Source organism: Jatropha curcas, chromosome 4 (genome assembly GCF_041381405.1).
Source record: "Jatropha curcas cultivar XTBG-Jc1 chromosome 4, XTBG_Jcur_1.0, whole genome shotgun sequence".
In the NCBI taxonomy this organism is placed as follows: Eukaryota; Viridiplantae; Streptophyta; class Magnoliopsida; order Malpighiales; family Euphorbiaceae; genus Jatropha; species Jatropha curcas.
In genome coordinates, this window is record NC_143154.1 from 29668716 (window position 1) to 29695962 (window position 27247).

General features: G+C 32.5%; 5 protein-coding genes across 5 annotated transcripts; 4 read left to right on the top strand and 1 right to left on the bottom strand.

Annotated features, from left to right (window-relative positions):
• The first annotated feature begins 7036 nt into the window (after nt 1–7036).
• Nucleotides 7037–8438, top strand: LOC149497195 (aspartic proteinase CDR1-like). The gene has a single exon (XM_089720654.1). It carries the CDS (start codon nt 7065–7067, stop codon nt 8391–8393), a length of 1329 nt encoding a protein of 442 aa, XP_089576780.1. The 5' UTR covers nt 7037–7064; the 3' UTR covers nt 8394–8438.
• A 1017-nt stretch (nt 8439–9455) lies between these two features.
• LOC149497196 (putative aspartic protease At2g35615) lies at nt 9456–10907 on the top strand. The gene has a single exon (XM_089720623.1). The coding sequence runs from the start codon at nt 9519–9521 to the stop codon at nt 10833–10835; it is 1317 nt and encodes a 438-aa protein (XP_089576749.1). The 5' UTR covers nt 9456–9518; the 3' UTR covers nt 10836–10907.
• A 3112-nt stretch (nt 10908–14019) lies between these two features.
• On the top strand, nt 14020–14872 carry LOC149497197 (SAUR-like auxin-responsive protein family). The gene has a single exon (XM_089720025.1). The coding sequence runs from the start codon at nt 14217–14219 to the stop codon at nt 14709–14711; it is 495 nt and encodes a 164-aa protein (XP_089576151.1). The 5' UTR covers nt 14020–14216; the 3' UTR covers nt 14712–14872.
• Nucleotides 14873–16225: 1353 nt separating this feature from the next.
• Nucleotides 16226–19971, bottom strand: BETA-VPE (beta vacuolar processing enzyme). Its single transcript, XM_089720024.1, has 9 exons — nt 19649–19971; nt 19301–19465; nt 18125–18281; nt 17947–18032; nt 17612–17811; nt 17447–17495; nt 17137–17346; nt 16833–17039; nt 16226–16729 (listed from the first exon to the last, which is right to left on the bottom strand). Exons 1-9 carry the CDS (start codon nt 19877–19879, stop codon nt 16547–16549), a joined length of 1488 nt encoding a protein of 495 aa, XP_089576150.1. The 5' UTR covers nt 19880–19971; the 3' UTR covers nt 16226–16546.
• Nucleotides 19972–23584: 3613 nt separating this feature from the next.
• On the top strand, nt 23585–27050 carry LOC105645979 (hsp70-Hsp90 organizing protein 3). The gene is made up of 7 exons (XM_012231736.4): nt 23585–24586; nt 25365–25653; nt 25940–26025; nt 26132–26355; nt 26446–26512; nt 26624–26683; nt 26799–27050. Exons 1-7 carry the CDS (start codon nt 23693–23695, stop codon nt 26910–26912), a joined length of 1734 nt encoding a protein of 577 aa, XP_012087126.1. The 5' UTR covers nt 23585–23692; the 3' UTR covers nt 26913–27050.
• The last annotated feature ends 197 nt before the right edge of the window (nt 27051–27247 follow it).

Genomic DNA, 27247 nt, shown 5'->3' on the forward strand with positions numbered 1-27247 from the left:
GAGGAAATCTGAAAAATAGAAATAGTGTAAGCCTCTGTTGGTGGAGAAAGGGACCCACAAAAACGGAATGATGTTGAAAACTGAGAACGTGGCGGCTTATGGTCCGGCGTGCCGGCGTGGGCTAGCCACGATCATTAAGCTCACAATTTGGGCTGCAGGCCGGTTGTGTTTGTGGTCCCCATCCGGTTATCCCGTTTGGGCCCCACTGCGCATCTCATAGACGGGGCCCCACTTCACTGCACTTTTTTGCCAGTGAAGCTGATGCCTTCCGGGACTGCCACATGTACATATAACATTAGTTTTTTTTTGCACTTTTTAAGAATTTCTCTCTTATTTTAAAGCGCTAGTGCATTCCGGTAAGTCAAGTTACTAACCCTGTTGCTTTTTCTGGTTTATCGGCTAGGGTTAAGGTCTTCAGGGCAAAAAATATATATATAATGCTTGGCTATGTTTCGTTGTAAAAAGCATAGAAGTGAAGCAAAAGTCTCCAACGTTATCCAAGTGTCATCCTGTCCCACACCAAGCTTGCGTGGCTGTTCACAGTTTGAAAAGCTACAGTTTATTATAATTTTAACCCGGCGAACTTCAATCGGTGAATCTTCGAAAAATGAGAAATGCAATGTAGATGAGAGTACAAATGATATTCTACCTTATGGTATGTGATGTGGTAACTGAAATACACTGTACAAAATAATTTCTGCTATCTACTTGTCCTTATCAAATGAAAGACATGATGATATGATTTTTATTTCCCATTTCTTATTGGGTATTTGCATATGGAGAGAGGGATAAAAAATATAAAATTTTCCTCAAGTCTATGTGAAAATTCATAAATCTTATTTACAATATGTTGTTTGTTTTGTTGCCATTTAATGAAAATTAAGATTGAGATTAGGAAAAGTTAAGAGAAGCAGAAGCAGAAGTGGTGGGGGGCCTCTGTTAATGATTGCTGAAATAGACCCATAATTGTTTTGGTTCCCCACGTTCAACTAGGGATGCCCAACTCTCTAAAAAGTGCTTAAAAATTAAATTAAATTTGGAAAAAATTTATCCTTCTCCATCACATATGGGATAGGGCTGCCTTCTAATAAAAATCTGCTAAAGGGTTTTCCTTTTTAATTCATGTAAATTCTTTTTTTTTTTTCTCTCTTTTAAATTTTTTGGCATGGAGTTACTCGGTGAGTTGCTATTGGTTGTCTAGTTTACATTTAAAAAGTTTAAACTTATTACACATTATCAATACCAAAAATCTTATATTATATGAAGAAATGATATACCAATTTCAGAAAGTGTTACCTTGATAATGGAGTGGACTACAATCTGACAGTTGCAAAATAGATAGCGAAGGATGAAATTAATTGGAAAGCATAAGTGCTTTTAAAGCTCTCCAAGAAAAAAAGAAAAATTCAATAAATTTCAACTCTTTTATGTTAAGTTTTTATTCATGGATTTGAATTTTGAACCCTTCCATTTGCTAAATACATACTAATTAATGAACATTAGTTTTTATATCGAGAGGCTTAAACGTGATAGATTTTGAATAATAACTTGTATTTTAATTATTTCAATTTTAATCCAACTCAATGTTCAATATTATTACTAGAATCCCAATTGATTTTACGATTTCATGTTATGAATACTTGATATATTAATGGAGGTATGATATTGGTAAGTACAAAAATAATTTTATTTGCATTATTGCCGTCGTACTCCAACAATATTTCATTAATACTGGAATGAAATAATGAATAATATAAGCCTCTTGGATCTCTTTTTTCTTTTTTATTTTTTTGGCATATGTTTTTGGTCCAAGTATTTCCAAGAATGTATATAAATCTAGAAAGGGTATGGAGTAAAGCTTGGGCAATACAAAGTAGACTATTCCTTTCACAACGAATATATATATTTTCTGTTGACGACAGTTTACCATCTTTCTCCTCTCCAGGGGATGCTTTCAGGCTAAAATTTCAGAGTCATCGTATATATATATGGAACAAGTCAATTATATCATGGGGTCCAAAAGGCATTTGCTAGAAAAATTAAAAGAAATTTAGTTTCCTGATGGTATAGGTTAATCAAATCAATAGTAACATAATAAAATATTATTATGTTATATTTTATTGTTAACTGATATAAAAATTTAATTTTCATGAATTAAACGATTGATTAGTAAGTGGGATGGAAAACCAACTTAAAACTTGAAAACTCTTAAGCAAAGTAATTAATTAGTTTAATTAGGGAAATAATTAGTGTATCACATTGAGGAAAATTTCAGCTGAATCATTAATTAGTTGGTTCGCATATTAATTACAATTATAAGATTAATATGGTCATCTTAGCTTGAATTTTATGTTTATAGAAAATACATACCTTAGATTACAAGGTAGTATACCTATTTATAAATTGAATTTTGACTTGCAATTAAATTTTCAAAACATAATCTATTCGGACTAAAATCTTTATATAAATTGAGATCTGCAACCCGAGATATAATTAAATCTGTAAAACCATTATTTTCTACTTGTTAGATTGCTAATCCTAACAGTACTAATAGTTTGTTTATATAATTAGTAATATGATAATGTTAATTTTCTTTCAAATAACAAATTGCACCTTACGTATACATGACCTAATTCTGATTTTTAACTAATCAAATCAAACTAATTTTGCTTAAGAACTCGAATGAATCAAATCGAATAATGTCGGTTCGGTTCAATTTTTCTATTAAAACCAAACCCTTGTAACTGAACCTTCCTTACACACTGTAGCAAAGCCCGAAGACCAATTTTTGCTGGTTTCAACTTAAAAGAATCAAGAGATGAACCAAAAAGAGAGAGACAGAAAAGACAGAGAAAGAGCTGAGGTGTTTCTTTCTGTTAATATCAGGAAACAAGTACACGCGCATCACCACGCGGCAGACAAAGATTTATTAGGTCGCACTATTTGTCCCAAAAGCATGATTACCTTCACAAAACACCTAAACAATTAAGCACGTGACCCACATTTATTTTCTTCTTAATTAGAAAAGGAAAGGGTTATTAACACGTCACCACTTTGGGCAAATCTAGTTTCTTGTCCTCTTGCTGTTGGGTTGGTAGGTTTTGAATTCATTTATCAAATACATGAACATTATGTGGAAAAGGAAAAACATAACCCTAATGTTTTTTTTTTTTTTTTTTTGACTATTCCATTTGCTATTTCTAACGTTGTAAAGATTACATGTAAAGTTTTAATTTTTGCAAATGTCTCTCATTCATGGAAAATACAGGCACTCATTGTCTCTGCATAGCTTCCATTAATTGCATTTATGGCAATCACTATTAGATCCACTCAGGTGTTTTTGTATGTATATATAATCTGCAAATTATGTAGCTCAGAACATGAAATATAAGCTATAATTAGTTTCCATTATCACTAAATTTCTCAGTAATTATGGTTTTATATTAATAAATTAGTAAAAGACCATAATGCTGAATGCCGCAACTCCAATAAAAAAACCAAATATTGTGTTTTATTCAATAAATTAAAAATATTTATGTAATTATTATTATTCGAATAGGATTTAATTGTCAAATTAGCTATCTATAAAGAGTTAATTGTAAAAATCCAATTGGCAAGGAGAAAGTTACATCACAAGAAAAACATATACCACATCTCATCAAAAGGGTTTATGTGTTATTAATCAAAATTTCAGATCTGATCAAAGGTTTTTAATTTTTGTTATCCTTAGCTTTTTATTTAAAAAAGTATATTTTTTTTATATTTATTTCTCACGCATATCTCCACATATATATTTTTTTACATATATAATTTAATATTTTCATATTTCTTCTGTTTTAGGAATATATTAAGGAGGCATAAGCACGTTCATAATATATAAATCTAATATATGTTATTATAATTAAAACAGTAAGCCCATCCCTGTAATTATGATCATTAGAATAAACTAACAATAAACATCAAATTAAACATTATCCCTTCGATTTAAATGATATTGGGATCGTTGACTATTGACTTGAAAGTCAACTCCACTACTTCTGCACAAAAACACATGCACACAAAGGGGGGGCTCCATCATTTTACTGTTTGTTGCTCTAAGGCGTGGTGGCTAATAATGACAATCTTGATGTCATTTTCTATGGCTGAGGCTCTTTTAGGAGTCTTGATTGCCATGTTAGGAATATGTATATATATTATGTCCATAGCAACAGAAGAGTATGATTACGTTTTGGTTTATATGTCCCCTTCAGAATAATAATACCAATTATGGCAATAATAATAATAATAATAAGGGTTAAGAAATGAAGGTTAAGAAAGTGGAATTTGAAATCATTATACATAATCTTCATATTTCAAAATGTTAATCTAGACAGATTTTACAGTAATAATAAGAGGGCACAAAACACAGTTCTACAGCAGAAAAACAGAAATCAGATCAAAAGTTTAACGTCTTGTCCTATAATTTGATGGTTAGAACTTAATTGGAAAGGTTGCACTGATTCTGAGATTCATAGCACCACTCTTCACAAACATATAATGTGAAATTGCTCTCATATGCAATGAGTGTGCTGGAAGAAAATTAACTCACTAGTGCTTCTAAATATTTTCGTATCATGAACCGCATTCAACAACTTGGATAATTTTTATCAACTTTTTTTTTTTTTCAGAAACTGTGAATCAATTAATTCTAATCCAAAAATTTAAGCCCATAAAAGCATTATTGCATGAAATTTTTGTTTTTTATATATAATATCTGGTAATACACGGTGATATGATTTGTTTGACTGACATGTAATAACAGACGTGATAAAATATGAGTATAAACCATATATAGAATTTAGTAACACACAAGAATATAGATTAACCGAAATATATGCACACACTATTGGTACGTAAAAATAGACGTAACGATATATATATATATATAATAACCTAAAAATTGGTGAATGGAAGGAAACAATTAAAATTTTTGAAGTTAGTGGAAGTTAATGGGAGAAGATATGAAATCCAAGAAGAGTATGCGAAGATGCTGTTCTCATTATAACAAGGGGGGTCATATAGTATTACCTTTTTTATTGATGCTTCAAGATTAATTAGTTATGTGTCACTGAAACTTTTTAACCATTAATAATCAATTAACATATCTAACTTCAATCATAAACAGATCCAGTGCTCCAACAATCTGGACCGTCAAATCCACCGACTTCCCATGATTATTAAACCTCAATATCATTTCATTTTCTTTCACTACCTCTACTTCAAATTAATAAAAACTTATTAGCATTTCTGGAGGGTTACAGTTCTTATGCTTCGATATTAAGTTAAGATACTTCTACAAAAGCCTATCTCTTTTTGTTTTTTCTGTTTTAAGTGAATATATAATCATTAATTATAATTTTTTACTACATAAAATATTTAATTAAACCTCATTAATCAGTCATCACCACGTATCAATTTATCTAGAAGATTTTTTTTTCTTTTTCCTTTTTTTTTTTTTGAAAAAAAAAAAAAAGGAAGGCGTGGACCAATTGAGAAGCATTATAATTTGTAAATTGATATATGAAAGCTCTGTTTCTGTCACCAAATTCTAAAAGACAGGTCGCCATGCCCTATTGCTTTTCCTCAATGCCCATGAATTGAAGGGCACTAACCCTTAGAAAGGCCAATGTGAACCCTTCTTTTGCATGAAGGGGAAAGAGAGCTTTATATTAATTCTCTAGGACTATAATTGTATATAAATAAGTTGCCCTAATGCATGTCCCACAAAGTAGTTACAGTTGATAAACAAGCAATCCTTCGTAGAGAATGGCTGTGGGGCTTCCCACAAGAAAAAGGCCATCAATTGATATAGATTATAGAGTATCGTCCTTATATAGGGCTGTCTGCCTAACGTTGTGTTCACATCTAATCAAATAGGAGAAGGGTTCTTCTACAGGGAAAGCCATTCAATTTTATGAAAACAAACACACACACAAACACATATATATGTATATATAAAGAAGTGATTAATTAGGATTACAATACTAATTAAATAGAATGAGAGTGTTAATTAGATTTAACTTATGGGCAATTACATCAACCGTTGGTATAAGAGTTGTACTATAGAATTGAGAAAGCATATGATTTAAAAGTGAAATTAAAATTATGTTAAGCTTTAAAATAATTTGTTTCTGCTTCATCTATTCATGAGAAATGGAGTGGAGAAGAGCATGATTTGTAGGCTTGTTATTAATGTTGATGACAAATTAATTTCATCTTTAATTAGGAGTATGATACCATGCTGTTAGGTACGTTGGAAAAGATATTGGAGGTGGTTCATTATCATCATTTTTGAGATATAATGATACTAACATATATGGATTATGAACAAGTATGAAAAATTACCCAATTAGACGTAACCTATGAGGTATTCTCATCATTACATAAATATATGTTTATAATTGAAGTTATAAAGATTCAAAACTAACATACACGCACACCAAACTAACCTAAAAAAGATTGTTGTTAATCAATGATACGCAGATTTAGAAATTTTTCTTTCTGGAATTAATCACCTTTAAACATTTTTACATGTGAAGAGACTTTTACCTGGTTTTGAAAATATGGGCCTACTACTTTGCAGGAAGTTGCTAGCCAGTATAAATAGATACCGACCTGAAACGAAAACAAGATAGGCCGAAGCCCGAAAACGTTTCTTGGGTACAAATACAACAGAAAAGATTGCAAAATTCCCTTGCCAAGTGCATATTGTACTTCTAACCTACCAATCTTTACTAATTAACAATCTTTGTTATGCTCTCATTATACTACTAGAAAACATAATCAAATCTTATTTTTCTAATTTGAGATCATTAGTAAAATAATAAAGGGAAATAATCAAACACATTCTTTACACCCACATTCCATTTTTTCATTTTATTACAATCTTTCGTTTCTTTCCCACTTGAACATTTTCTATTACATAGGGTATCTTAATTCTTTATGCATATATAATTTGTATCTTTTGCTAAAGAATATTATACATCCTTCTCTATATTCATTCCAAACTTAAAGAGAGAATTGCAATGACCAGTTCATTGATATTAAAACTGCTGATTCTATTAGCCTTTGCATTAACTATAAACACAAAACCTCAAAAACTTGTCGCTAAACTCATCCACAGAGACTCCATTTTCTCTCCTTATTATAATGCAAACGAAAGTATAAAAGATCGAGCTGATCGAACCCTAAAGAACTCGTATGCACGTTTTAAGTATTTGCAGGCAAAAGTTAAGCAAAATCTTGTAATTCAAAACGACTACGACAATACCTACGTAGCTAATCTATCAAATTTTGTTCATCGTGTTTTTTCTGTTAATTTCTCAATTGGTTTACCACCTGTACCACAATTAGCTGTTATGGATACAGGTAGTACGGTAACATGGATTCAATGCAAGCGATGCCAACTATGTGCTCGCCAAGAAATTCCGTTTTATGATGATAGAACTTCCTCAACGTACAAAAATATATCTTGCCAAGATCCTTCCTGTGTAAAGGAATGCGATGATTCTGGTCACTGCATTTACCAAATAGCTTACATGGACGGTACCATGTCAAGAGGGAGACTTGGAAGAGAACAGTTTGCATTCGAAACACGTGATGAAGGTATAGTTGCAGTGGACGATGTCGTATTTGGTTGTGGTCTATCTAATTCAATGACTATCCCTGGACTAGGATCTGGAATATTTGGACTTGGATATTCAAGTATCTCAATAGTGCACAGGCTCGGACGTAAATTCTCTTATTGCATTGGTGATATTGACGATCCTTCCTATAGCTACAATCAATTAAAACTAGGCGAGGACGTGGACATTGAAGGTGACTCAACTCCTTTCGAGCTGAGATACGGCCTTTATTTTATAACTCTTGAATGGATAAGTATTGGACAAGAAAGACTTGACATAGATCCTGATGTATTTGAGAAAATTCAGGACAGAGGTGGTGTGGTAATTGACTCTGGAACTGAACTTACCGTTTTACCTCAAGCTGCATATGATAAGATTGCAAATAAAGTTCATAATCTTCTTGATCGGTTTTTGAAACCATATTGGGCTGATGTAGGTACATATAAACGGTTGTGCTATTATGGAAATATGAATAGAGATCTTAAGGGATTTCCGGCGACCACATTTCAGTTTTCAGATGGGGCTGAACTAGAGTTGGAGTTTAGAGCATTGTTCCATATAGTAGCTGAAGGTGAATTTTGCTTGTGGTTGGCTCCTTTTAATATATCTGATGTTGAAGGGTTTTCTATTATTGGAATATTCGCTCAGCAAAATTATAATGTGGCTTATGATATTGATAAACGCAGAATATATTTTCAAAGGATTGAATGTCAACTCCTCGAAGACTGATGAAATTAAAATGAGTAAATAAAATTTGTATTTTTTTTACTTTCATATATGGTGTACAATACATATAATTTTTTTTTTTATTACTTTACCTTCTCTAATCAATTTATGCCTAAAAAAATAAAAAATATAAGTTGATGGTTGATGAATGAATTTAAATTTGTAGTTGTATGAGATTAATTTATTGTTTTATTGCAATTCATGAATAGATTTATTTTTATGGTTGAAAAATTAAAATTATCAAATTTAAACCAAATTGTAATAGTATAGAGTGAAATTTAAATTTAAAAATATTTGAAATAGAATGTAATGAAATTTTAACTTTCAAGCATTTCAAAATGGAATTGAAATGAGATCATTTCATTGCATATTGACCAAATTCTATATTCCAATAAATTCCAAAACATTTTTATCATTTTTTAAAAATATTAGAAATTTTAACTGAGTTAAAAATATTTCTAAGCGAGTCAAAAAAATATTAGGATATATTTGTTATTTTATATATTCGTAAATAATTTCTAAATAAATCCTTTATTTTCATAAAAATAAAATTTTAAAGCTATTGTGTCGTCCATCTAAATTTTTCTCTTCTATTCCCATGGATTATAGATTTATCATTAATCAATTAGTACTCCAATTGAGAGTCTTTTACCTGTGCTTGAAAATCTTGAGCCTATTAGTTTGCTGTAGGTGCCAATGAATTTGGTCAATGTAACTGACAACCGAGCAGAAATGAAAACAAGATGGGCCGAGGCCCAAAAGGAAAGAGAAACCACTGCACAGTCTGCACTTACATTTTTTGGGCCCAATACAAAAGCAAAATTCCCAAGGGCATACTGATTGTATTCTAACCTGCCAATCTTTACTAGTTAATGGTCATTGTTATTCTCCTCGCTCTACTACTCCAGAACCTAATCTCTATAAATCATTACTAAAATGTTAAATGGAAAAGAAATCAAACACCTTCTTTATTCTGGCATTCCAATTTCCATCTTCCAATCTTTCATTCTCTGTCACTTGCCTCTCTTTTCTCTCCATCTTCTAACCTAATTCTTGTAAGTTGTATCTTTTGCTAAAGAATATTATATACTCTTCTCCATTCATTCAGAACTTAATGAAAGAATTGCAATGACAAGTTCATTGACATTAGAATTGATGCTTTTCTTAGCCTTTGCATTAACTACAAACACAAAGCCTCAAAAACTTGTTGTAAAACTCATCCACACCAACTCCATTTTCTCTCCATATTATAATCCAAGCGAAAGTACTAAAGATCGAGCTGATCGAACCGTCAAAAACTCGAATGCACGTTTTAAGTACTTGCAGGCAAAGGTTAAGAGAAATTTTGTAGTTGAAAACGACGACTACACCTACGTAGCCAGTCTCAAAAATGTGGTTCATGGTTTTTCTGTTAGTTTCCTCATTGGTCAACCACCTGTACCGCAATTAGCTTTTATGGATACAGGTTCTGATCTAACTTGGATTCAATGCAGGCGATGCATAAATTGTTCTAGCCAAAAGGTTCCATTTTATGATCATACAAGTTCTTCAACGTACAAAAATATGCCTTGCGCAGATCGCTCTTGTGAATCAGCAAAATGTGATGATGACGGTAACTGCATTTATGAAATATCTTACCTGGACAATACCGGGTCAAGAGGGATACTCGGAATTGAAAGGTTAATATTCGAAACACGAGATGAAGGTATAGTAGCAGTAGACGATGTTGTCTTTGGATGTGGTATAAACAATACAGGGACATTTGGATTAGGATCTGGAATGTTTGGACTGGGATATGCAAGTAACTCTATAGTGAACCACCTGGGACGTAAATTCTCTTACTGCGTTGGCGATGTTCAGGATCCTTTCTATAGCTATAATAAACTAAAACTAGGCAAGGATGTGGACATTGAAGGTGACTCTACTCGTTTCGAGCTGATAGACAACTTTTACTTTGTAACACTTGAATGGATAAGTATAGGACAGGAAAGACTTGACATAGATTTTAGCATTTTTGAGAGAGTTGAAGATAGAGGTGGCGTGATAATTGACTCTGGATCTGAACTTACGCATTTACCTAAAGCTGCTTATGCTAAAATTACAAATAAAGTTTTTAATATTATTAATGGGTTCTTGACTCCAACATGGATCAATGTAGATGGTTTCAAACAGTTGTGTTATTATGGAAATATCTTCAGAAACCTTAGGGGTTTTCCGACAATCACATTTCATTTTTCTGGTGGGGCTGAATTGGAATTGGAGGTCGGAAGCATCTTCTTTAAATTAGATGAAGGTCTGTCTTGCTTAGCGTTTCTTCCCGGTGATTCCGATGAACAGGTTTCTATAATTGGAATCTTGGCTCAGCAAAATTATAATGTGGCATATGATATTGATAAACGCAGAATATATTTTCAAAGGATTCAATGCGAACTGCTCGAAGACTGATTCATAAAATGAGTAAATAAAATTGATTTTTATTGTATTTTTTACTTTTATATACAAGGAATTTCTTGCGTATATTCAGTGTGTGGATAGTCTTTTTGCGTGCAATCAGAAATACCCTCATTTGAATCAAAATAATATTTACACCTGATTTAGTACATAGGTAGATCCACACCCAGTATAGATAAGTCTTTCTCGGTATACAATATATACAGTTTACAGTATACTTTTACATACAGTATACAATATGCAGTAATTAACTTGACGGGGCCTTTTCATTACTTCATTTCCATCTGTATCCAACTCATGATCGATTACTTGCAGTTAAGTAGCTGGTGAGGTTTGGATTTTTCTCTATTTTGTTTCATTGCAAATATATATATATATACACTAATACTTGCATTAGGCCAAAGCTGACATGTGAATGATACAATTTTCAGACAACAGATTTGTATTTTTTATCCACACAAGTTTAGCTTAAGTATTAAAAAAAACAAACTCACTAGCTTTGAGATGCCAGCTTAATTGTTTAAGAGTTAATATATAATAGTTTAAGAATTGAAGTAGCTGCTTAGGTTTCGTCATTAGCATTTAGTAATATTAATTATAAAACCGTACTACGTTTTTCCACAGCGGATTAAGGTCCGTGCAATATGGGATTACGACAAAACGGTAGGTTTTGTTTGCTTGTCTAAGCAAACAACCAGCCCAGTTGCAGACAATTGCTTACCTTTAATTATTTGTCGTTTTCCATCAGCAAATAGATCTAATTGTAATCTGACTTGGATTGAAACTGAAAGCCCTAATTTTTATTTTGAAAAACAATTTCAGAATCACCGAATAAAAATCCCTTAATACATAATTAACTCATATTTTGGCACATCATAAAGGATTTTATATATACCTCACAGTTCTTATCAACGATTAATTAATTCTTGCAATCTAATTTTTAAAAAATTTCCTTTGGTTGTTTAATTTTGAAATCCTACTCTACCGTTGTAATTTAGCGTACATGAGCTCATCTTTAGACGAACCAACCAACCTTCCTTTTACTTAGGAATTTGGAAAGATCGCAGTCTCATTACCGTAGAAGACAATGATACAAGAAGCGCAAGTGACCCTGCAATTTGCGTAACCTACTTTCCTTTTAGCACTAACAGTTGAATTTTGTTGCCTCTTTGCTCCAACTAATTTCTCTTCTACTCTTCTTGCCTTACTTTTCCCTAAAAGGCTCTTATCTTCTTGCTTTTCAAACAAAAAAATCTAACTTTTCTCAATTTTGGTGTGATGTTCCAGAAATTTTGGGGAAAATATCAAACGTAACACTAAAAATTATTATCTATGCGGGAACGTAAAAAACATGTTCATTATTAGTGAAAAGGTGCATGTGTGTGTGGTTCATTTTTTAGAATTGGACGTGGCTAAAATTTCAGTTTCTTGCATATTAATTTGGTCCTTGTGATCCTCCATAATTACACATGATATATGTTTTTTCTTTTTTTTTTTAAAAAAAGAAAATTCATTGAATTTTCTAAAACATATAGCTTAGAACAAGAATCCACTAATTAATAAATTTGATTTAAATTAATTTTATTAATATGCTAGTTTTTTATGAAGAAAATGATAAGTCAAATTGTTTCGGTTTATAAAAGAATCTAATTTCAGAAACACTCATTTATTGCAGATAATGATCTAAAGACTAGAGATATTTCAATCATACAAAACATTGCACATCAAAAAATTATTCAAATGATATAAATTTATATAGACGTAAAGTAAACAAAATCATTACTATTATGATCATTTTATTATTTTCATACTTACTAATTTTAGTTAAAATGCTCAAACTAAAACTTGCATTTTTTACTTTCCAACTTACATTTCTTAGCATGTGAAATAGAAAGTTCTTGTTTAAGATCTTTAGTCAGAATATAAAACTTGTTTAAGATTTTATTAATATGGCATTAAAGTCTATCAATGTTGAGTCATCAGCATATGTGTTCCTCTGCAATTTTTACACCCTAGGCGTGAAGAGATGGATCCACATTAATTTGGGATAAGTTCTTCAATTAATTAATACATAACAATCACGACTTAATTTCTTATACTGTATGAAATTAGCTTTTTATTATTTGACAAAAGAAAAAAAATCACTAGAAAATTCATTTATTTTTTTTTAAAAAATAAATTAAGCAACTGCCCATATTAAATATACGCTATGACAAACAATTTTTTTCTTTTTCCTGTATTTTTGGTACATAAGCAAAGTTTGGGACGTAATTCTGATATTTTGACATTTTCATACTTAGACAAGTCATAAAAATAAATAAATAAATAAATAAATAAATAAAATAAAAACGAATGGATATAATTTAAGTAAATGCCCACATCTCTCAATTGCCAGTAATTCTACATCATTAGCAAAGACTTCCAAGTTCCTGGGTTGACCTTTAAGTACTTAACTGTTGCTTCGTACGACACGTACGTACAACTACTTTAAAACAATGTCATATTAAGGAAGGGGTACCATTTCGTATTACGGAATTATATTATAAATTATCTTTAATAAAATATAGTTGATATAACTGGATTATAATAAAAAAAATTATAGAGAAATAAACAGTATAATTCGTAGAGAAATAGGAGTATAATTTGAAAATAAAAAAATGAAATTGTGTTACAGATGGAATACATTAATCAACTTTCTACTTGCAATTTAACAATTGTTGATTAATGTAAAAACTAATAACCTAATTATGATGGCTTGGCTTCTCGGGACATCTTAAGGCCAAAAGACATCAGACCGTTCATTTAGCTGACCCCTGTATTCGCATCTCCATATCTTTCCTATATTTTCTGTCTTTTTGTCTTTTTGTCTAAAAATAAAATTACAACATGTTTGTCGTTATTTATTTATTGAAAATACTAATTTTAGTCGCAAATATTTGTTTATTAAGATACAAAACCCTCATTATTACTGTTCTTAGTTTTGTTGTTATCATTTTATGAATAAAACAAAAAATAAAAAGGAAAAAAATGAAAAACAAGAACTGCTCATTGTCCAATCTCAATTTCTTTTTATCTGGTCTCTGAACCGTGTGCCGACCAAATATCTCTCTCTACATATAGCCACGTGTACAATTAAACACACGTGTACATATATGTATATATACGGACCAAGCTTTGACTCTCCAGACAAAACACTTGCAAAGAGCTCTCTGAAATCTTCAAACCATAAGTAGTTCATTCTTCTTCGTACTTGACTCCATTAATATCACTTCTGCACCCACCCACGCCGCCGCCTCTAACTCCATTTGACGGATTTTGATCGTCAAAGCGCCTAAAAGTTGAAGACTCATTTCTTGAATCTTTAAACTTACCGCCATGAAAAAGCTTAGAGTTTTCCGGCTTCGCCGCAGGCTTGTAAGAGTTTTCGATTGGATAATCCGACCCTGTAGAAAACCCACCCGTTCCCGCTCCTTGGATTATCCCGTCAAGAGATCCATTAATCCCATCTCCAAAATCTTGGCCTTAGCTCGAAAGTTACGACGGGGAACAAAAACGGCCGGTTTTTTGAATTCGAATAGAGGATATGTCCGTCTGGGCCATGCGAAACCGGCGGAGGTACCGAGAGGGCACTTGGCTGTGTACGTGGGCGAATCAAATGGTGACGCGAGACGAGAAGTGGTGCCTGTCATATACTTCAATCACCCGCTATTTGGAGAGTTGTTGAAGAGTGCAGAGCGGGTATACGGGTACAATCATTCGGGTGGAATAAAGATACCATGCCGGTATTCGGAGTTCGAGAAGGTGAAGATGAGGATCGCCGCATGGGACAATTGCCACCGGGACAGTAATTGTCAAAGTCAGGAATGGTGATGTGGCAACAAAATTTTCCCCTTTTTCTGGAAATTAAAATTTGATTCCACCAGCTAGTTCTTAGTTTTCGTGAATATAAGAACTCAAATAGCATATGATAATTTAGTTGTGCGCAGAGATTTTTTTTTCCTTTTTATAATTTAATTTCACCCTTTTCCCCACCTTTGGCATCCAACATTTCTTTCTCCATATCAATCACTCAATGTCATTAAAATAATTAACTTATATATACCAACACCATGTTATTGAAATCGTACCAAAAAGTTTTATTGTCTATGATTTAAAAGTGATTAACACCTTTTAATTTTTAAAATCTTAGAATGATAATAATCTAGAATTTATTATTAGAAAATTTGAAAGAATTATAATTAAATCTATTAACGATATTTTAGAAAATAGATCATTGATGCATAGGAGATATTAAAAAAATCTCCGAAGATAGATATTCAATATTTTTATTTATTTAAATTTAATTATTTAAAATATTGAATCGCTAATCACTTTTAATCTTAAATTTTTAGAGTTTATTTTTCCAATAAGTGTTGGTTGTATTTTTTTATATTATTTATTTATGTATGAATACTCTTGAAGTAGTCTATTTAACTCTGAATTTACATATTTATAATTTTATCTCTCGTAAAATTATGTAATCGAAGATCCTAAATTTGAAACTTTCTACACTAAGAATATTATTTTCAAAAAAGATATTTTTGCTCGCATGGTGGCTCAAGATCTGCCTTATGAAACCATTGCATTCCTCTAAGGAGATTCGACCATATGAAAATGCTCTCTAACGAAACTTTACTTTTAATAAATCGTAATGTCATATTTCCCAAAAAAATTCAAAATGACCTTCCATTAAAGGATTCCGGACCTGAAACCGACACAAGTCTCATCTCTCCAGTGGGAGAGGTATACTGTTCTTGCAAGCAATCAAGAGAAGGAAAACCATCATACTTTCCTAAAAGAGGTTTTACAAGTTGGCTCCTTTAAAAGTCTACGTTGATTTCTTTAAGAAGAAAATACAAGGTTTGAGAATTTGCTCAGATTATTTCTTACTACGTGAAAAGCTAAACAAATTACAACTTTACTTCTCGTCATAACCACTTCTTTTAGGAGTGCTCCAAAATGGGAATGGGGAAAAAAAATGTTCCGTCCCCATTGACAATAATAGCTAATTAGGCAGACATCAATTGCACATGGTCAAGGTCAACTTTCATCATATTACTATTCAGGTTATTTATAATGGTTGACGTTTGCTACTCAGTTTCAAGTCCCTGTTTTTTTATTTCTTAACCAATTGCATGCTGGCCTCTATTAGAAACTTCAATTGTATTAGGTTGTCTTCACATTGGTTTTTGGTCCCCTACTTCCTAATTTCAAAGTTTTGAGCCGTTTTTGAAAGGTTCCATATAGGAATAAAATCTTCAAAATCCCTATTCATAGATCGTAACCTTGTGTAGTACCACAAAGAGTTAAGAGGAATATACGTGTGAAAAAAGAACAAGGTCAAAGAATAAAACTGCATACTAATCTTTTAGGGCATTCGAAGAGTCAACATTGAAATACATTAAAGATCAGCTTGTTATCATTAAGAAGGCCTTTCCGCTTATCACAAAGTGGCCTTCAAAGTACAAGTGTAAAGCTTTATATCATAATGTTCCACAGCAAAGCCCATGACAGATCTGTAGCTTTATTATAACAAATCTATAACTCTATCATATAGTCCTATAACAGATATTTCACATCAGGAACACTAAAATTTCTAAACTCAGTAGTGATTTTTGTGAAACACTATGAATAACTACTCGCACATTTCCTGCCATGTGACTAATTTAGGCACTATAACCTCGGTTCAAAGGCTGCCATTGGCCAGCATCATGGCCGCTGCATGCGGCAATGCAAGCTTCTTCCATGGAGGCATGAGAGACCCCTCCATTGCAAACATTGGCAAATGCACGCATGTGTTTCATGCCATACTGGGTTAATGATCCGCAGTATGTCTCGAACACTCGAACCTGAGATTTCAAGGTATGGAACAATTATCTTTAGTTACTATGCAACCAACAAATTATACAATAGGGGAGGCAAAACTTTTGACTGGAATGAAAATAATGTTACCATTGATTTTAAGCAAGTCCAATCATCTACTAAGGGTAAACCAGGTTCTCTAACAGATTGAAGAACAGTAGAACCTTTTTGGGGTCCAAATAATAAGGTTCCAATCAATTCTATGCTATTATCCAAATGACTTCTGTGCTTAATTGTCTCTTTAATCTGCTGTAGGATTTGTGCTTTCTTTCCTGACTGCTCATCTGATCTTTTGTACTGCAGGGAGAGAAAAAGACGAGAAAATTACTAACGGCTGGTAATTTCATTTATAATATCAATTATAAGAAGCTGCAAAATGTAAAATACTACTCACCATTTGCCACATGAAAAGAAGCTCTGCATCTCTCTGGTTAACAACTTCCATAGGGGCATTGACATGTGCATTAACTGGGGGCAAATTGACATTTGCGGGGTCGAAACCTTGATATAAGTAGAGTTTCTCTGTTTTAAGGCTTGAATTTCCATATTCCATCACATGAGACCCAGCAGTATATGTGTTATAATTAGAAGTCCTCTCCTTTACCTTCATTCATAAATTTAGGAAAAGTTGAGATAAGTGAAGAAATTAAAAATGTTCATTTAAAATTAATTAAGTGTTAAATCACATAAATAATCAAAATTACCGTCCTATATTGTTGCTTTATGGTTTCCCTCTTCAGATTATGAGTCTCGCTGCAGAAGAAAATTAATAGGCAAAATATAGTTCATTACATATACATATTAGGAAAATTAATTTAGCAGTATTACTAAGAAAAGAAGTAAATTTTGTGTGTCAGAACTGAACTGACCTGTCCTCCATCCAAGCAACACTATACAAATCCCCTAAACAAGTAATGAATTCTGGAGGTGGAGAAGGGTCCATTCCAGGACAATAAGTTCCCCAGCTATTCTCTTGTGCATTTGATGCTGTTGTGACATAAACGTTTATGTCGTCCGGCATGATCCCTTCGAAAATGCTGCCACTTTCACAAGCTTCTACATATATCACCTGCATTTAGCACAAAAAAAAAAAAAAAAAAAAAAAAAAAAAAAAAAAAAATCGACTTTGTAACTTCATCTCTTTGTTTATTCCATTCCATAGATTCTCATACTTGAAAATATTATACTTTGTTTAATTAATTACCATTTTTTCATAGCTGCCGGCTGCATGTTTCTTCTTCAAAACCTCTATGAAATCCATTGCATATAGAAAAGGCAAATTTGGCATCCCTACATTATTAACATTACAAAAATAGTTAATTAATGTTAAACTTAGCAAATTAAGTAGCAAGCACCACACAGAGAAGAAATTGCCAGCTTACCAAGAACCCCCGGGCCGCCATGATCAGAATAGTAAACGAAGATCCTATCATTGGCCGTGCTATTTACTACCTTACCGCTTCCACCTGAGAGAGCACTTTTGTCACCAAGTAGTACTGCGTAGAGATTCTTAGCAGTGACATGCTCGCCCGTATAATCCTAGCCACACATATGATCCATCAAAGTTCAAGTTAATTATGATCACCTATTAAAGACCCGTTACAGCAAATGTCTACATGTTGATCCCACCAAATTAGTGGAACCAAGTGATAAGGTAGTGCGACCGAAATGGCTTTTGAGTTTTGATCATTCACATCATTGCTTTTTTTTTTCTCCCTTTCAATTAAAGAATTCCTTGCTTTATTTTAGTGGAACCAAATGATAATGTAGTTGCACCAATCAAGATTGAACCTTAAAATCATACAACATTGTCCAAAAAATATCGGTGAGTTCAACAATTCGTACTATGATAATCCTTATTTATTTATTTTAAAAATAGTCACCATCCAAATAAATGTTATGCAACAAGTTAATTAATCACATCTAATAATCCAGGAAAGATTTTTTTAAAGAAGAGTCCAAAAAATAAATTCATAATCTAAATGCATTATATAATTTAATAATGGTCAGTTTTTTTCGACTATTTCTATGTGTATTGTATAGTTGCAAGATTCTATAATAAACAATGATATTTTGCACAAACCAATAAAATTAAAATCAAAATGTAAGAATTCAACCTAGAAAATAATTAACCTAAACATCACTTTCAACAACATGATCCAACAGAGAAAACTCACTGACAAATGAAAGTAAAAGTAAAAGAACTGGCAAATTTTCAATATCTAAGCAATTGTGAAGATCCACAGAGTCCTGTAATAAATAATGTGAAACAGACCCATACAAAGTCAAGGACCCACCAACTTCTTGATTTTTGCTCCTCTCCATATAAATAAATATTATCAATTACTATCAAATATGATGGCCAGCCAACCAATACTCAACAAAGGGAGACGTCATTATACTAAATAATAAACCTTAACCACAGATTTAACTTATAAAAATCCAAGTATCTACTATTACATGATAATTACCATAGTATATAAAATAATATACGCAATTATATGGTGGAAGCATTTATATCATAGTATTTGATTTTTTACATAATGGAATGGATATACCTTGGGCACACCAGCATATACATCTTCTCCTTGTGGATGATTGATGATAACCCCTTTTCTAGGGTTTAACTGATGATGTGCTATATCATCATACATAAACACTATTATGTTCTCTTCTTTAATTCCACCCTTTCTTAGCAGCTGATATGCATGGCAAACATCAGCCTGTAATAAGATCATGCCCAAAAAAAACAATTTCTTTAAATAGTAGAAGTTAACTGATTAAAATTTATAATCAAGAACGTAGTTTCTTGAAACCGGAACTCAAAATAATTAAAAAAAAAAAAAAAAAAAGATTGATTGGTTTTGCTTTTTAGGGAGAGAAAGGATTAATTGGGATTTTATTACCTGATGTCTGTAATTTCCATAACCCCTTGATCCAGCGACAAGAACTGCCCATCTGGTGCCAATTTGATCATCATCAACTTCTGATGCATCTTCTTCGGTCGGTAAAAGAATTCCAGGTTCAAATGGGTTCAACCGAGAGGCAGAGCCACTTTGTAAATCTAGAAAAGAAAGTAAAAGAACAAGAAACAGAGCATAGTTGGAGAGTAGGAACAAGAATTTATGGGTTTCCATGCAGAGTGGGCAAGAAAAAGCGGAAGCGGTGGAACGTCACCGGAGGAGAAAGAGAGGAACTGGGCTTTGAAGGAAAGTGATGAAAGGAGGAGTATTTAAAGACTAAAGAGAAGGTGGTAAGAAACGGTGGTTTAAGGAGCCATGCAACAGAAGGGTTTGACACGTCCTGAAACTGACTGATGATGGTGGGTCCATAAACGCTGTGGATTATGCAAGTGGTGTTTGTTGTTTGCAAGGCTTCGATGGATTTCTTGCCTTTCTTGTTCTCTTCCCCCCTTGGGTTAATTCTCTAATGTTGATTAATGGATTAATTAATTAATTAGTTAGATAATTGGGTTTCTTATGGATTAAAAAGTAATTTACTCGGATAGAAAGTGGGATTTTCAGGGAGGCGTTTCGGTTGTGAGGATCAATAAGGTGCTTGTTAGTGATGTTTTGTCCACTATTTCCGTTGGTAAAGCTTGTGTCTGTTATGATTTGTCGTTTGCAGTAATTGGGCTAAAAGATCAAGCGTTATGGTTAAGGTAGTCTTGTCAAACATCTTTCATGCACTATTAATTTCTCAAGGGAAAAAACATCTTCTTTTTATAATAAAAGTAATTTTAAAATAAAATTACCATATCCTTTAGTCCTTGATGGTTCCTTTTATTTCTTTTCATCATTTTATTTTATTTACTTTTTTTTTTCAATAATCTTCAAATTTGTGGCCATTCGAAATACCTTGGATTTAATTTATCACATTCGTCGTAATTGATAGATCTTAATATTTATAGTATCTAGTTGTAATTTTTATTAGTGTTTTCACTTCTTTCGTAACAACTATATATGTTTGATTTTTTCTTTGTCAACGGTTTGAAATATAAGATGCATTATTGATTTTTTATAGTTGCAGACTTTAAATTTTCATGTTCGAATAAATTTTCGAACAATTACACTTTAATAATGTTGTTTATTCCTCTATTGATATTTGTATTTTTTCTATAGGTGATAAATGGAACAAGTACTTAAAAATTATTGCAGAAAATTTCTCCTGTCATCTTATAGAAAATGAATTATTTTTTACTCTAAAATTAATTTGCTAAAATAATCACTAAATAAAAGATTTCAATTTTTATATTCATATTTTTTTTATTTCTCTATAAATATTACAATGTATTAAAATTATATTATATTACTTTGTAATAAATTCTCAATTTGTTTAGAAAAATATGAAAAAATATATATTTTTCTATGATTGGCGAAACTTCTATTTGCATGTGACTAGATGCATTTAATTTTAAAAAATTATTTATAAATAAATGATTGGTTAATTTAAATGTGTTTACTATTTAAACCTTACTTGACAGTGCGATAACACTAATTTATTATTTTCTTTCTCTTTTTCTTTTTTTAAGTGGAGAAATTATAGCACTTGCATGCCAGCACGGCTTAAACAAAGGTTTGATTGCAAACACAGAATCAGCAGAATAATGAAAAATAAGATGGCGTAATTGAAGTTTATCCTAGCATATTCAGCAATTATGCTTTGATTGCAAAAATAATATTTCTTTATCCCAGCAAATTCAGTTAAGTATGCTATTATTGGCAAAAATAAGATTTGGAAGTTTAATTATAATAGAAATTTTACGTTTCAATATGCGGTTCAATCTTTATTTTTTTATGTTATTAGTTTTTTTTATTAAACATAAATTACACGTTTATACTTATTCTAAGTATTGAGAATCTGTGCCCTATGAATAAATTAATCAAATCAAATTTAATTATATATTTAATATTGGGCTTATAATGAGTTGAGTTTAACTTTAACACAAAACGGAGCCATTTTGGTTGGTTCACCCTTTACATTATATGCCTTTTAGTTAGTTATATTTATCCGATGTGGGATTACCAACATACTCCAACACTACGTACTTGTAATTTTTTTATCAATAATATAACATTATAATTATCTAATATTATGATAAAAAAACTTGAGAATAGAATGATATTTTAAACTATATATAATAATTCAAATTGTGATGATAATTAAAAAATAAAGATATAATAATTTAACTTAACAAAAAATGTTTAAATAATAATCACTCTTTTGTGGCATATTAATTGTCTTCTTTCTCTGCCACTCTTTTGTTTTTTGCATTAAAATTATTTGTACCTTTTATTTAAAAATATATATATATATATATATTAGATTTCTTAATGGAGGTTACTCTTATTCATAATAGTTTATACTTTTCCCTTAAAATGACATCAGCATGCAAATTAAATAAATATTATTACAAATAATGACAATATTGACAAAACTTTAATATTATTTAATTACTTTATAATAAGAAAATAACTTTATATTTCTCCTACCATGTTACTATTATAACTGTAAAAGAAAAAACAATATATATATAATGAAAATAGAAGTGCTATTAATTTAAAACTTATTTATTAATATATCTTACACATCAAGTACAATCAAATTATAGGACTTACCTATCTCAAAAATCATCTACCTCTAATATAATTGGATGAATCATTTTTTTTTTTTTAAATTATTTGGACAAAAATAGAAAAATTAAAATATTAAGTTATCGATAATACACATGATATTATAAAATAAAAAACTATCACATGATATGCCTTTTTTTTTTTTTTTCCTTTTTTTAAAGAATACATGACATGCTTGTTTGATATGAGCAAAAAAAAAAAAAAAAAAAAAATCTAAAAGAAAAACAACTATTAAATGTAACAATATAATACATAATTGGACTATTGAATGCAAATCCAAGATTGGGCTATTGGGTAAAAATAATAATAATAATAATAATAATAATAATGGGGATATTGAGAGTAGAGAACTATTTGCCATTCAATGAAGACAAGTTGGAGTGGACGCCCTTACTCATAGGTTGCTTGTTAGGGAACAAGGATTTTGCACACCAATTTTTACCGGTAAATCTCCTATTACTTAAACTGATAGTATTTGGTATTTACCTATAAATTCTTATCAGCCTAATTCTTCTAACCATTTATTATTTTATCTTTTTTTTCTTCTAAAAAATATATTCTGATTTGAACGTAATAATTTAATATGTTAAGAAATTAAAATCAGTGTCCAAAACATTAATTTTAAGTGCTAATTTGAAATTTATGATTGTTCAGCTGGAGTAGCTCATTTGGTTTGAGCGTGCGACTGCTGATTACAAGGTTGAAGGTTGGATCCCTTTCTATAGTGATTTTCATCGTACAAATTTTCATGATGACAAGTCTTCTTTTTGACTTTGTATTGAGCCCGGCTGGAATTCGATACATAGTTTTTTCTGGGCTTTGAACTCACCATTTGAGTGAATCATAGCTCTGAACATCAAGTTTTGGGCTTAATGCTGGACCTAATAAATAAAAAATTTACCTTCTAAACAACGGCTAATGTCATCATGCATAGATTAAGTTAGCGGTTTGCGAAAACGACAGCTGATTCTGGGCAGCACTGCTCGTTTCAGTTTGGGATCGGATAATAAGTAAAACGATAGGACGTTCAAAACAAGCTTCTAAAAATTCATCGACGGAACGTCCATTTCTCCGCTGCCAAACACCTCCAATTGCATGAGCACGCACGAGTGAATCCATTCCCCTCGTACACCACGGAACGGAACATTCTAGAACACCTTCTTCTGGAATCACCAGAACTCTCTCGTCCTCGACTTTATTTCCTATAATACCCCTCTCTTTCTCTTCCCCTAATCCTTACTTTCTCCCCAAATCACAAATTCCAAAATTCTCAATTCCTTCGAAAAGCCTCCCTAAACACCTACTCTTTTGCGTTTCATGGCCGACGAAGCCAAAGCCAAAGGCAACGCCGCATTCTCAGCCGGCGACTTTACCGGCGCCGTCAAACACTTCACTCAAGCAATCTCACTAGCCCCTTCTAATCATGTCCTCTATTCTAACCGATCTGCTGCTTATGCCTCGCTGCACAACTACGCTGACGCGCTAGTCGATGCAAAGAAAACCGTCGAGCTTAAGCCCGACTGGTCTAAAGGATATTCTCGCCTGGGCGCGGCTCACCTTGGATTGCACCAAATTCAGGACGCTATCGCAGCGTATAAGAAGGGGCTCGAGATTGATCCCAACAATGAAGCGTTGAAGTCTGGCTTGGCTGATGCTGAAGCGGCAGCTTCTAGGTCGCGAGCCGCGCCGCCGCCTAGTCCGTTTGGGGATGCGTTCTCTGGACCTGAGATGTGGGCGAAATTAACGGCGGATCCGTCAACGAGGATGTATTTGCAACAACCGGATTTTGTTAAGATGATGCAGGAGATTCAGAGAAACCCTAGCAATTTGAATCTGTACTTGAAAGATCAGAGAGTGATGCAAGCTTTGGGGGTTCTTTTGAACGTGAAATTTAGAGCACCGAATGCTGGAGACGATATGGAGGTGCCAGAGGCGGAGTCCCCTCCTTCCCAGTCGGAGAAAAACGCAGAGCCTGCGAAGGAGGAGAAGGCTCCTGAGCCTGAACCAGAGCCTATGGATGTTTCAGTAGAGGAGAAAGAAGCTAAGGAGAGGAAAGCTCAAGCAGTTAAAGAGAAAGAGTTGGGAAATGCAGCTTATAAGAAGAAGGATTTCGAGACTGCAATTGCACATTACACTAAGGCAATGGAGCTGGACGATGAGGATATTTCATATTTGACAAATCGTGCTGCTGTTTATCTCGAGATGGGCAAGGTAATTCCTTTTTTTGGTTTAGCTATATTTTGTTTATGTTTCCTTAAATTGAAAGTTAAAATTATAAAAACTTTAGAAATTGCATATATTTCTCTTGCTAGATACGTCATGGGCTCCTGTTTCCTTTGTGTTAATATATGTTGGTAGGCTGTTTTGCCTTGGTTATGAATCACTTACGCTTCCTTTACAGAGTTCCCATTTATGCTATTCGAGTTTACATATGTGGACTGCTTAATAATGTCCTGTATAACCATTTTTTATTGATCCCTAAAAATGTCGAGCATTGCTATCAGATATTGCTCTCTTTTGTCTTATAGAAGTAGGAACTAACATCCATTGTGCAAAGCATTTTCGTATTAGAAAGTAGCCGGTTGGTCTAATACATGTTTAGGACAGCAACAAGCTAGTAATCTCTCCAAGTAACCTTTAACATTATCTTGAGGTACCCTGTTTTCATAGTTTATGTGGGTAATGAACTAGTGATAAAAATTTGTGCTTTTGATTTGAATATATATGCATGTTTGTATTTACAAATGAGTTCAAAGAACATTTTGTATACAATTGTCTTTCTAATTTTAGCGCCAGTCAAAAGATACTTTAAAATTGAATAATTTTATTCCAAGTCAATGGGAATAGATAAAAAAAAAAAAAAAGAATAGGTGAATAGGTGTTTTAAAAATTATGTTTTTTTAAAATAACCTGATGTTATATCTGTGTGTCTGTTTTGGCATCGAATCAATCTGTAATCCCGTTTCTGATTCTATTGCTGCAATTTTAGTATGAGGAATGTATAAAAGACTGTGACAAAGCTGTTGAGAGAGGAAGGGAACTCAGATCAGACTTTAAGATGATAGCAAGAGCTTTGACAAGGAAGGGAACTGCCTTGGTAAAAATGGCCAAGTGCTCAAAGGATTATGATATTGCTATCGAGACATTCCAGAAAGCTCTTACTGAGCATCGCAACCCAGACACTTTGAAGAAACTAAATGATGCAGAGAGAGCAAAGAAAGAACTGGAGCAACAAGAATACTTTGATCCAAAATTGGCTGATGAGGAGCGTGAGAAAGGTATGACTTAATATCAAAATTGAGCAGTTATTCAAGTTTTTGCTGTCTTCTGTCATTCTTCTTTTTAAATGACCTCATTAGTTTTCTCACTCATCATCCATTTGTCCTTATCCTTTGAGAAAAAGAAATGAAGAAGAAAAGAAAGAAAAAGAATGAACGATAGAAAAAATCCGATTTTTATTCCAAACACCTAAGAAGCTCATATATAAATGCTTATTTTTGGCTTCTATTATCCATTTGGGCATGCAATTAACTCTGTTATGATGATGGTACCAATTTTCTGCAGGCAACGAGTATTTCAAGCAACAAAAGTATCCAGAGGCTGTGAAGCATTACACAGAAGCTTTGAGAAGGAACCCGAAAGATCCAAAGGTAAAAAAGACTCTCAAATCCAAATGTTATGTTGCACATTATGTATTATGATTCTGCTAGTCAACTTGGTTTTTACTTGTGGCTTTTTGCTACTTGCTTCCTTTAGGTATACAGTAATAGAGCTGCATGCTATACTAAACTGGGAGCTTTACCCGAGGGATTGAAGGATGCAGAGAAATGCATTGAGCTTGATCCAACTTTTTCAAAGGGTTATACGAGAAAAGGGGCTGTTCAATTTTTCATGAAAGAGTATGACAAGGCCCTGGAGACCTACCAGGAAGGGCTTAAACATGATCCTCAGAACCCAGAATTGCTTGATGGTGTCAGAAGGTATGCGATACTACTACCACATATTTGAACCGATTTTATTTGCGCATCCTGTTATTGAAAATGTTAATTATGTACTCAATTGTTTTGCAGATGTGTTGAACAACTTAACAAGACTAGCCGTGGTGATATAAGCCCTGAAGAACTGAAAGAGAGACAGGTTAGTGTTTTTATGTCTTTTGCAGCCATATTCTATTTGGGAGTTCACTTTGGTTGTGTTGGGGATTGAACGTTTTAGAGGAAGTGGTCTAAAGTTTGTTGCATATTGCAGGCCAAGGCAATGCAGGATCCAGAAATTCAGAATATCCTCTCAGATCCTATCATGAGACAGGTAAAGGTTCAAAGTTCCTTTCTAAATGGATAAACTTTTCTTGTCATATTTGACAATGCTAGAGAATTGTTGGTTTCGCTTATTTTTGTAACTTTGCGTGATCCAAATATTGCAGGTCTTGGTTGACTTCCAAGAAAATCCCAAGGCAGCTCAGGAACATATGAAGAATCCCATGGTCATGAACAAGATTCAGAAGCTTGTGAATGCAGGAATAGTTCAGATCAGATAAGAGTTGAAGCCAAAACAACCAAATTCTATGATAATGCAGTTTAATCATTTCACTGAATTGTAATCTCCATTGTGGATTGTTTCATAAAAACTAATTTAAGTTGGAAAAATTTTGAGGCATTTGCCTGTTTTTAGTTCACTACCAGACATTTATGCTTTCTTTCTCTCGCATGCTCTAGCACTGCGTGTTCCCTCATCTTCTGCTTCTAGCAGGATCTGTCTTTGTTTATGCCCTTTCTGATGTCCTGTCTGATTCGCCAGCTACCTTACACGTAAAGTCGTTAAGATGTAAACCTTTTTATGAAGGCATGCCAACTTTAGCCTTTGATTGGATGG